At 43.6% G+C, this 12,617-nt stretch overlaps 1 protein-coding gene across 2 annotated transcripts in view; it reads left to right on the top strand.

The window, feature by feature from the left end:
- The window catches only part of FBLN1 (fibulin 1), a 788,021-nt gene that overhangs the window by 168,699 nt on the left and 606,705 nt on the right, over positions 1 to 12,617 (top strand). For both annotated transcript variants that reach the window (XM_069628189.1, XM_069628190.1), the window contains exon 3: positions 7,280 to 7,412. In XM_069628189.1, the coding sequence (XP_069484290.1) occupies positions 7,280 to 7,412 (133 nt within the window). The remainder of the gene's footprint in view (positions 1 to 7,279; positions 7,413 to 12,617) is intronic.

The following is a 12,617-nucleotide window of genomic DNA, read 5'->3' as shown; positions in this document are numbered from 1 at the left end:
TTAATAACACGTTGGCCGATAAATAAGGCAATCATACCAGAGTATTGTTGTGTCGTCAAGTCTTGAAAGTAAATTTGCAAAATCTAAAGGTCATTTTTTAGGCTTGCATTCTGGAACTTTCAGTCCTCTCGGCAAAGAAAATGGTACCATTTTGCGTTTTGCTTATCATATTTCGATTAGTGTTTTTTTAATTTTTTGTCAAGATGTTTTATTATGATTTCAGTACTGTTCAAGCCATCTCTAAATCAGTATTCCAGAAAGCCAAACATTAACGCATACTGCTACCAAACTGGACCTGAGAAGATTTGATCAGGTGCATCCGTTGCAGGCTGATCTTAAATCCTGGCTTCACGACTTCACTGTGATCCTATGCAGACAGTTTTATCACACTGCGCCTTATCTCTAGACTTGTAATGAACACTCTGCCTGCTGCGTTTTCACTGAATAGATGAACCAATTTGCACTGTTGGTTTGAATTATTAATGAGGCAGGAATATGGGTTTACCCAGATGAAACCAGAGAAGGGGATATGTAGGAATCTCGGGGTTTTTGATTTTTAAAGTTAGGCAGGTGTGGCAACAACTCACATCTTGAGTCAATTAGGTAATTTTCCTTTGTCAATTCCTTTGGAACTTTGTGGTTCCTGTATTACAGACTTGCCATTGAGGCCACATAACACATGCTACAACTTGTATCGGACCAATTGAAACAAGCATTGGCAAAGCCAATAGTTTTGGCGTTTACTGCTGTACTTTGCCCTTTGCATTCATAGGCTGCAGGGTGCAAGGAGGAGAGAGCAACGTTTCAAATGAGGATGATTAAGGTGCGTGGGTGTGCAAGAGAATGAGAAGGGAGGAGACTAGAGCAAGGGGGGAAACGATTGAGAGAGCCTGCCATCGACGATGAGCAAAAGAAAGAGTGAGAAACATTGAGAGGGTAAGAAATAGTGTAAGTGTGAGAGGTAGGTGGATAGGTGAGGGTAGAGAGAGTGGCGGTAGAGAGTAGAGGAGGTTGGATGGGTAGAGAGTGGCAGAAGACTTGGGGGAGTGGGTGGGATTGGAGATCGTGGGGGTGGATGATTGTAGTTGGTTCAGGGCAATAAACATGAAGACTGCAGCCTCAGGAGGACTTGTCAAAAGAAGGCAATAATAGCCCAAACAAAATCCAACCAGCACACGCAATGGGGTGGGTGGGGTTGGAGATAGTAGGAGTGGAGTGCGTGCGTGGTGAGTAGAGAGAATGGGGGTAGGGTGAGTAGATTAGTCTAGAGAGAGTGGGTTGTATGGTAGGTGGGGTTAGAAAGAGTTGGGGGTAGGTTGAGTGGGTTGGGGTAGAGGATTGTAGAGGGTGAAGGTCGGCTGTGTGGTGAAGAGTGAGTGATTGGAGGTAGAGTTGGTGAGGTAGTGAGAGTGGGGGTTTCAGTGGGTGGGGGTAGAGAGAGTGGGTTGGTTGTGGAGAGAGTGGGGTAGGATGGTTGGGGGGTAGAGGTGGGTGGCAGTTGAGTGGGTCGGGGTAGAGAGAGGGGGGTTAGGTGGTTGGTGGTAGTAGAGGGACTGGGGTAGGGTGAGTGGGTTGGGGTAGGGTGAGTGGGGGTAAGGTGGGTAGGTGGGGACTCGCAGGTGGGGATAGAGGGTAGGGTGAGAGGGTGGGGAAAGGTTAATGAGTGGGTGGGGTTAGAAAGAGTGGGGGGTCTGGTGGGTGGCCGATGGTAGTTGAGTGCAAAAGACATGAAGAACAAAGCAACCACGGGAGGAATTGTCAGAAGTAGCCCAAAATAGCCCAAACAAAACCCAACCGGCACACGTAATGGGTGTGGAGTGTGGGTGGCGCTAGAGAGAGGGTGCGTGGGTGTAGAAAGGTAGTCTTTGAAGGACCAACAAAATTTGTTAAAAGGTATTCCAGGAATAGCCAAAATGGCCAAAATGAAATCACTGTGCAGCAGGGAATTGGAAAGACCTGTACCCTTGCTAATAGGAGAAAATATTGTTCGAGAACTTCTCATTGGGTTGTACGATGGAGGAGTTTAGAAAAAGAGATTTGAGTGTTTCGGCAATTTCATGCCATGGCATTGTCCATTGCTATGCCAACCAGATATATAAGTTCAGAACAAACATTCTCTTTCTTTCTCTTTTTCTTTCTCTTGTAACCATGGTTTCGGCAATTTTGTGGCGCAAGCACCACAACAATTCCAAAAAACAAATAGGCAAGTTAAAGACGTATTCAGAATTTTGTTGTGGTTTCGTCTAAATTATCTGTCCTTTTGATGGATTTATGGGCAGGCAATTCATCCTTGTAAGCACATGGCTGCAATTTTGTTGCCTCTTGACCTTTCACCTAGGAACATTACTACTATTACTACTTTTAACCTTATAACACAATCAAAAACATAAAATCTTAGATTTTATACAATAAAATAATAATGCATATTCTTGAATAAAACATTTCCAGACACCAAATATTGAATTTGATAATTGATACTCTATTTTAAATTGTTACATACAGTATGTTAATAATGACCCTATACACATAAAACATTATAAAACTTTCATCCACATATGGTACATAGTACAATTCAATATTGTGCAATTCCCTGAGAACAATAGGCTCAATATTTGGTCACTATGATAATTATCCAGTTTGTATTTAATATTGAGATATCCCTTTCGATCACATTCAGTTTTTTACATTTCGTTAGATGTCCCGATTTCACAATTATACAATATACACAACCGTTGCGAATATGATATATTTTCCCATGCAGCAGTTCTCGACAAAGTCGGCAATAATTCAATCTTAATAACATTATGATTCTTCTTACAGTCATATGACAGTGATTTATCAGGTAGTTGCAGGGAGTCTCCACTGGGAATGCCTGCTTGACATAATCCCCATGTTTTGTATATTTACCCAGAAATGTAATCTTATTGCGATCCCACATTTTGCCAATTTCTTTTATTTGCATTTAATTTATAGTTATTTGATTCTCAGCATCCACGGAGAATCCTGTATCTTCAAAAAACTGAAATACATCTCCTCCCCATTACTTAAGTGCAACGTCCCTGCTATCGTTCTGTAGTATATTTTGAAACTTGGAATATATCCAGTTCTGATCATCGACTCTGTTCATCATACAAATATAGGATATGCCCATCAATATCTTCTGGGCAGTTAATGATATCCCAATTTGCAGTCTAAACCTTCTATAGGCGTATGGTTGGTACACCAAAAGCTTTCTTCCATATTTTCCCTTCTACCTTTTTAAAGAAACTCCTACTGCTACTCCTACTACACAATTTAGACTATTTCTCAATTCATGTATTCTCATGGGAGGATTAAGACAGATGTTTGGGAGGGGGACTCCATTGAAATCCAGAGGCAAACCTTTTGTGAGAATGCGGGTCTCATTAAAATCTAGTATGGTGCAGCAACGTTTGCCAGACAAATAGTCTGTTTTCTGCTGCATAGTGTCTGTCAACGCATGCCTAGGTCAGTCTGCTATATTAAGCATGCAGTAAGTATCATCAGCCTGACTGGAAATATATACTGTCTCAATATGAAATTGTTATTGGGGTTTATACTGCCCACCACGGCCATGTGCATGGTCTCCAGGCACACTGGTGGATCTTCTGAAAAGAGGGTGGTGGGGTCAGGTTAGTGAAAGGTCTCCAGATGTTTTGAACTACAACTCCCATGATCCTTTCCCATTATGCTGGCTAAGGCTGTTTGGAGTTGTTGTCCAAAACATCCGGAGAGCCAAAGGTTGCAGACCCCCTCGGTTAGCGGGTAAAGAGGCAAAGGGAAAATGCAAGATCTCTTTTCTGTTCTGTTGGTATGTGTAGCTTGGTAGTACCCACATACTGTTTTGGGTCTGTTTCTAGGAGGTATACATTGAGGAATTTGTGTCCAGATGACTGCATTGTGATGCTGGGGTGCTTTACCGGGGCAGCGGTGCGTAAGTTGTTGTAGAGGTGTAAAGTTAGGTTTGTCTGAAGGGATGCATTTTAAATTGCCATTTGTGAGTGGCATAAGTTGGTCTGTGTGTAGTGTTTGGGTGCGAAGATGGTATTGTTAATGCTGGAGCACACGCCTGTGGGCCAACCATTAATCTAGGATGCTAAAGAGCAAAATACAGTGGGGGACAACTAAACTACATTAAACTATTCAACTAGAACAAACCATTCATACAGTGCTAAGGAACAAAAAATAGTAGGGCAATAGTAAAGTAGGGCAAACTTCATATAGTGGAATAAACATACCCACAAGGGTAGAAGGCTCACAAGCTTTGTCATCAAGCACTTAAAAGTACATCCACAAAAGAATCTTCCTGAAGAGACTGCAGTTTGTTGTTCTCTGATCGGATCCTTGGTTTGCTGTAATCATTGAGACTTTTACTATAGTGAGTCTGCGGATTATGTTTTAAAGATAGACTTGGATTATTCATAGGATGTCATTTCTCGATGAGAACTTTGTCACCCTCTGTTGCTGTGCAATGCTTCTTGCTCTCCTTAGTTGCCCTCCTCTCTTTCCGGTGGACTATTCCATCTGCAATGAGTATCTATCGCCCTGGCTATGCGGGGAACACTCTTTTTGTCAGTCTTCCCAGAAGTGCTTCTGCAGGGTCAACACGTGTCCGAGTGTGGCATAATGCAGTATTCCCACAGACACTGATTCAGAGCCTTGTCCATTACAACCCATTCTCCTTCAGTAGTTACTGCTCTTGTACCTTCAAGATTAAATCATGCCAACAGCTTCTACCTTGGACTCCTGGAGTACCTACTGTGGAGAATTCCGTGAACTGTGCTTACATGTGAGGGTAGTGGCCACAAAGGGCGTAATTGGCACAGCCACTACCCAATGTGCCTCCCTGAGGGTGGACTATAGGTACCCCATAGGCCCGCTGCTTTACATGAGATGTGGTACCCCCTAATCTCATATCACTAACCTAGAGAAGCATTAGGTGTACTAGAACTCCCAGAATGTATCAAAGACCATCCAGGTAAGATTAGACCTGTGACTATTGCTAGGATTAATAAACTATAATGTTCCCCAACAATGTGGGCAGTGGAGGAACTGAGGGTTGGGAGATGGATCTTCCTCTTTACCCCAAATCATGATTTCAGTCTTTCTCGATGTAAAATCTGAAGCATTTGAACGTTGAGAAAAAAATGTGGATTCATGTTGTCTGTAGAACTTTGACAGCAGATCTTGCCCACCCCGTGAAGAGATCGGAGTGCCGAATTGCACAACATAGTAATTTCAAGATGGCGACAAATTCTGTACCAGCATTTAACTCCCCGCCAGTGCAGAGCAAGCAGCAAACCAATTAAGGAGCAAAGAGAATAGCAATCCAGTAGAAGGTGATTTTGAATTTTGAGGACTAACCAATCAAATCACTTGGTTCAATTTTCTAGAGTTAAGAACCTTTGGGAGAACAGAAAGGGCGTCTGGCTCCTCTCATGACACTATAAAGCTGTCTGGGAAAGAGTGAGGGTGAATCCTGAGAGGCGGAGAGCTGTATCTCCTGTCTCCTTTAACCAAGAGGGAGATCAGACTTCAAAGAGATGACTAGAAGGAACAGTGTCCTTTTTCCGGAGGAAGCATCTGTTTTGTCTCCCTTGATACAAAGGAAGACCATGCCCAGAAATAAGCCATCCTGGTGGAGGCCTGGGAAACCTTGGCACAGAATAAAGAGCTGACAGCTGAAGCATCTGTTTGTTAAAGACGCCTGGAACATGGACATAGTCTGGATACTGAAATGTGCGTTTTCTACCCTGAGGGAAGTGGAGACATTTAAGTATAGCCCACCACCAGCAACCCCAAGAGTGAGGGAGTGAAACTTACCCATGGCATGAGGGTGTAGAAAATAGGGACTGCCTGACAAGGACCCTGATAAGGGGGGAGAAATATCAATCACCAGCACTGAGAGCCAAGGTCTAGGAAATTACCTATTTGCGAATCCTGAAACAGAGAGATTCTGAAGCCCTTGTGGCTTTCTCCAGCATCTCTCTCTCGCGGCTGCGTTGTGCTAGTTCTTTTCAATGCTATGGCACTGTGGGGGTCTCCGGAGGGTTTTAGCCTCGCGGATGAGTGTTTTTTTCCCCTTCAGAATTCTTGGATGTTTCACGGTGGCTTGGCTGATGTTCTTGAACAGCTTCTGATCTGAAAATGGAAACGCCGGCAAGCATTTTGGTAATGAGACATGGTTGGAGATGAGAATATGAAGAGATGTTTACTTGGTCTCCTGTTATATAGTTACTATGTGCTGTTATCACCTGTGCACGGTCAGATGTTCTACATAGAATTGTTATGGGTTGAGCTTGAGAATGGTAAGGGGAGAATGTGAGGGAGGTCAGTTGGAGATGATATGAGAGAGTGTATGTGCTGCAGCTCTTCTGCAACTAACCTCAATAAAGAAGCCTGTTCAATGGAAGTGTTGGTGCCTCACTTTGCAATACCTCCCACTCCCGGCTGAGAGGGGTTCCTGTCCCTTCAGAACAAGGCCTGGGCACTGGCCTTGTCAAAGTGCTCATTGTGGTCCATTGTATTAAGCCTATGCTCACGTGATATTCCAAGCGAGTTGCTGGGGCTGGTGTGCTCATGGTGTGGGCCTGTTATGTGCACGTGTCCCACGAGAAGTTGCGTATAGTTGATTCTGTGCGCTTACCTAAACTCTAGTTTGGCCATTCAGATTTGCAATTCTTTTGGAGTGTTTACTTGTAGAATGCAAGGGCTAGGTGTGTGCTCAGAATCTCGAAAAATCAAAGCAGTCAATTTCGAGAAACATGTCCCAAAGTTATTTTATATTTGGGGGGGGGGGCTAGGGGGGTGCAAAAATCCTCTTTCAGAGCATTGTAATTCTAAATTTAAACCTTTTTGAAACTTGACCAATTTGAGTATGAGTGTTCACATGTGGCCATATCGCTTACATGCCAGGTTGGGTGATCATTTACGGACGAGGTGTGAAGTTAAAGAGGAAAACTGTTAGTAAAATGTCATGTTACCTTAACTGTATAGTTGCGACTGTGTCCCCAAAATATATATTCAGTTAGGGCTGGCAGGGCTGCAAAATATCATTCGGCACGTTTGTGTTTTACATTTTGGAATTGATGGTTGATTTGTTTGATTTTGGTGTTTTTGGTCTTGTTAAAAAAATTTTATCTGCTTTTTGTTGTGCTGATTTTTTACTGTATTTTTGTGATGGTTTTGCCTGCAATGAAAATGGACTAATCACCAAGAATGTGTTTAAAGAGTCTTACTGTTTCGCACTTATATCTTCTAGAATTAACCAAGAACAGTGCTGTAATAATCAGCTGGAGGAGACCCACTGCTCAACCGGCATCAACTATGCCAACGAACATGATGACTGCGAGTCACAGGATGAAAACGCCACCTGTGAAACCAAGTCTGTAAAGGTGTGTTTTTTTTGTTTTCCATGGACGATCAGGAAACTGCTTCAAACCTCTCAAACTCCAAACCAAACACAACCACAAACCTCCAGCACAACAAACCGCATGAACTTCACTACACTGCAACAACAAAACAAAACCACACATAGACTCGCACATCAGCACACGACGACTACCGGCCGCATACACCCCAGGCCCAGCCGACGGAACCACCGGGCTGAGGCTGCCAACAGCAGATCACTGCAATCTTGCACTTTTCCAGCCTTCACCCACTAACCCACCTCTCCCTCCCTCTTTCAGAGCCGCCAGAGCGCCAGGAGACAACGGCGGTTGTGATGGTGCGCGGTACAAATGTCCTTTAACATTAACAATATTACACAGCAGTACTCCAGATAACGTTTTGAAGTAGGAGTATTTCACTCCGTATTTGTACGGAGTAAAAAGACAATTCCCATCCTAATGTATTATTATTATTATTATTTTTTTTTTTAGGCAAAAAGATTCTAATTCTAAAACGGAGATTGTTTTTTAATCTTTGCTTCTTTGTACCTAATAATTCATGCACCTTTAAAAGATGCATTAATTTCCTCAAGTGTGCATTTTCAGGTCGGGGAGTACTACATCTCCTTCCTGTGACACTGCTCTGCTGGTATCTGTGGAGTTGTGTGTGTGTGTGTGTGTGTGTGGAAGCAGGGTGTAGGCTCCTATGTATTTGTTGGTTCCTATTTTTTGTTGGGAATATTTTTACTACCAATTTCTTATTAGGAGAATGCCCCTTCCTTTTAGGGAGTAAAAGTAACTGGTATGCTGCATACATGCATGGCGGTTTGTATGGAAGGAAGGGATATGTAGTAATTACTGTGCACTTGGATGAGTACCACAACATTTGAATGCAGGCACAGCGCTGAGCTACACATGTCTTCCGCACACACCACCGTACTTGCTATTGTATAGCCTTATTTGATCTAAATTAACATTGGCATTTCACTGGTGTTTCATCTCCACTCCATATAACGCCTCAACACTTTCAGATCATGCCCTGTCAGATTTGCAATGTTTGGTTGATAGGGGCTTAGGGGCCATTGGCAATTTCTATCCCTGCTTACATTTCCATACAATGCTGTGCCTGAGGTTAACTGAAGAGCAGCTAGACAGATGCTCTCACAGTGTGACCTCGATGACCTGGATGCTTTATATTCATTACGCTTTAGAAGTTATTCTGTACTTGTGTACCTACATTTGAAATATTAAATATTGTATTATTTTGGTATTTAACTCTATTTGACCGAAGGCTCATTACGGACCTGAATTGCTATTGGAGACGACCACGGTTGGTGATGTGGCTTAACGCTCAATGCAAATAGGGTCCTTTTCTCAAACCCTCATTGTCTGCCTGTCATAGGGCCATAGTGGGGAGTTTGGCCTCTGCGTTGAGCAAAGGAGGAGGAGGAGGTTGTGCTGCCAGGTCTGCACGGGTGCATTGCTGACTTGTGATCTTGCTGTCCTTGAGCTCTTACTAATGGGCCTGCCTATGCATGGTGAGTCTTCTACTGGTCCAGTGCCAAATGAAGAAGCAGCTATGAAGAGGAAAATGTTGCTTCCATCTATCCCGCTAGGAAAAAGAGGGCTACTGCTGGGTAGAATTTGAAGCAGAAGTTGCACAAGCCAGCAGGCTGCACTACGAGTGAGGTAGAGGGCAGTGAAGGGGACAGTATATCACAATGCCGTCATGGCTTCCCTCTGACGAGAAACTAGTCTTTTTACAGGATACAAGAACCCCCTGTGGAAATTGAAGAGACACACATCAAATTGCTGGGAGAAAACTAATGGCACATTGCTGCATGTGCACCATCTCCCAATGCCTAAATTGGAAATACCAAATTTCTTTAAACTCTTTCCCTTTATCATTAAGGACTGCTCCTCCAAACATCCATTTGATGGCATAGCCTCCTATGTGACCCCTCTGATGAAACCCAACACTGTCATTGAGGCTGGGAGGAGCAGGAGAGAGTGCAAGATGACGGACAATGTTAATCGTAAGGAGTGAGGAAAGCCTAATGGTTGGTTCCCACCAGTGCTCCGAGCCTCTTGAACGATAGACTGAGGCATACGCCGACTGTTTTCCTGGGTAACCTTGATGGTCAAGAGCATGATCGATGACAAATGCTCCGCGGGATAGGGGTCGAGGAAGCAGAGTCCACTAATGGAGAGCCTGCTGATATTATCAAACAACCATCTATATATTTCTACATGATTTGCAGGGTTTGAAATGGAGGGGAGCTGGGAGCTATTCTCTCCTGCTTGTAGCCTAGAAGAACCTGGTTGTCTTCACACCAACAGCTGCCAAGAGCTACATTTGGCTGCCCAAGCCAACTAATGCCAAACAAATCGAAGTTAAGAAGGGTGAACAAGGGTAGATTATGCAGATTCAATCCCAGAGGAGCCAAAGCCTCCGGCCGAGAAGAGTCCAGCTGCCCCCACTTCACTGATACCATCTCCATAAAGATCTTAGCATGCCTCATGACCTTCACACAGCCAGGACTATGGCCTTGATCCCAGTGGAGTCAAAGTTCAAAACCCACACTGGTTTAGAGCGCCCATAGTTCCTCAAAGGTTTCCTGTCTGTAGATTCTAACAATTCGGAGCCCATAAGCGGAAGAGTGTGTGCTCTTCTGTTAGCCTGTACATTGGTTGAGCACACCCAGGCTCTGCAGGAAGGCCTCAAGCCTGGCCAGCACTGAACACAAAGTTTACTCTGATCATTTGAACCTTTCACGCAAATGAATGTCAGGACGTCGCTGAACTCCGGAGGTATAATGGAAAGTTGCCCTCTTAGTGTGCTGAGCGGAAGTGAACCTATTGTCTTAGACTTAGGAAGCCTGCAATGTGTTATTTTCCTACCTTTCCTCCAAGTTAATTTTGAAACAGTAAAATAATACACAACCATTTCACCACATCCTATTCATCCCAGCACACCGCTGTGCAGGTGTGGCACTCTGGGCAACTATGCACACTCCCCTTTCATGTCGCCCACATCCACCTTGGACATCTGGGCTTGGTCACCTTGGACAGATGCTGGGCAATCTCAGAGTTTTTCCGTCTGGGGCCTGGCAGCTTATGGTAACCCCCAAGTGACATCAATCCCCCATACTCCAATGGTACCCCAGAGAGAAACGGAAGCCCATAATGCAACCGTTCAGTGGCTCGTTTCAGTACTTGTTGAATGAACCAGAAACTGCCACCAGGGTGTTTTACGCCAGTCCTCTGGAGCGCTGGGAATGGGCCCTGTTCCTGATCAGCCGTACACCCTGATCTTTCTGCACCAATGCCACACTCATTCAACACTCCTACGAATTCCAACCTCCCCTGGATCATACTAATCTGTATTGTTTGGCTGTAACCTTCTCTCTGTTCACCTCCTATTCCCTTCTCCACCCCTTGTGGGGCCACAAAAAGTCACACTTTGAACAGTCCTCCGCGCTGTAAGACCACTACGGTTGTGGCTGGCACCGCCGTACAAAAGCTGAATAACATAACCTGTGTTGTGTGGGCCTTCCTCTATTGTGTGTATACAAGGTGTTTACTGTACCAAAAACCATCTTTAACCTTCTGAGCAAATGCCTTGACTGCTCAGCCAAAATGATCTTGTGGGAGAGTCAGGATAACCAAGGAAAGAACCCCATCAACTAAGATAGGTTGATATATACCTCATATATTGGGCCCTGGAACAATCTCCCAAACACTCATGGATTGCTAATTGTAGCGCCAAATATATGGCTGGCTTTGGTCCCAGTGCAATAGCAACGTTTGGAGAAGCACTGGGATGAACACAATACAAATATGATCATTCTTTTTCATATTTTTCCCACAATACCGTGTAGAAGTATTAGGCATTTGCCAGGCGCTGCTATCAGATGCCCAGGTACTCGCACCATTTTGCACCTGCTACTATCAATGTCCAGTTAAAACAGCTATGGGAGTGCCTGGCAAGTGCTTTCCTATGCCTACACAGATGCCCAAACTGGTGGCATTACCAGTGCTTGTTTTTGGTTGGTTCTTTCCCTGAAAAAGCATGTCACCTCCTCCTGATTTGTGTTGCATGAACAAAAAACGTGCGAAAAAGAATTCTTGTTACTCTGTTTCCCTGCATTCTTTCTTGGAGCCTCTGGGGAAACCTAATTTTGCATAATTCGTAAATGCATTCTGAATCCAAATCTAATTTGAATTCTAATGTAGTTTATGTAATCCGAATAATCTATTCCTATTCTAAAATAATTCTCTTCCCTATGCACCTTGAGGACTAACCACAGCCACATGACTCAATGTTTGGACAGTTTTTCTGAAGTCCAGCTAAGGGCTTAGTAAAACCACTCAAATTAGGCAGTACAAGACTCCACTCCAAGTATAAGGCTGTACCACCTGTGTACGTGGTAGCGTAGACGGAGCAGCCAGGCTTACCTTAGGAGGGAGAGAGAGGGCTGTAGAATCGGTACAAATGAAATTGTAATACAAATGGTCGAAACACTATGTATGTAAAAATGATTTATTTAAATACAGGTATGCCCTGATAGGTTTAGAGGTAAATAAGTACTAACACATTATATGAAATCACAATTCTAAAAACACAATACTATACTTGAAGGTACACAGACCAATATAAGCCTTATGTGGGCCACCTTACAGTAGTTCTAGGTGGTTACCAGACATTTGGTCGAAAAAAATTGGTCGACCAGACAAATGGTCGAACCAATTTGGTCGAAAACCAAATGGTCGAATTTTTTATTTTTTTTATTTTCACCCCTTTTTTTTATTTTTTTGGGGGGGTCCCCCCAACCCGCTTTTTTTCTCTAAAAACCCCTTTTTATAAAAAAACGAAAACCCGAAAAATAAATATATAAATAAATAAAAAAATTCGACCATTTGGTTTTCGACCAAATTGCGTCGACCAAATGTCATTCGACCAGTTTTCAGTCGACCAAATGACTGGACACCGTTCTAGGTCAGTCAGAACCTTTTCATACACATTCAGTATTGGTCACACCTATTCTTGGGGAGTAAATACCAATTGTTACTTTCACAATTACCTTCAGTAATGCAAGGGCAGTAGACCCTACCGGCTGTACAGTGACTCTCAGTAAGAATCACATACTCAGTCAACTGGACAATATACTTTTTGTGACTAGTGGAACACTTATTCCAGTTACAGTCAAA

Source organism: Ambystoma mexicanum, chromosome 12, assembly GCF_040938575.1.
Source record: "Ambystoma mexicanum isolate Mex_15411 chromosome 12, UKY_AmexF1_1, whole genome shotgun sequence".
Classification (NCBI taxonomy): domain Eukaryota; kingdom Metazoa; phylum Chordata; class Amphibia; order Caudata; family Ambystomatidae; genus Ambystoma; species Ambystoma mexicanum.
This window is presented reverse-complemented; position numbering and strand designations above follow the sequence as displayed.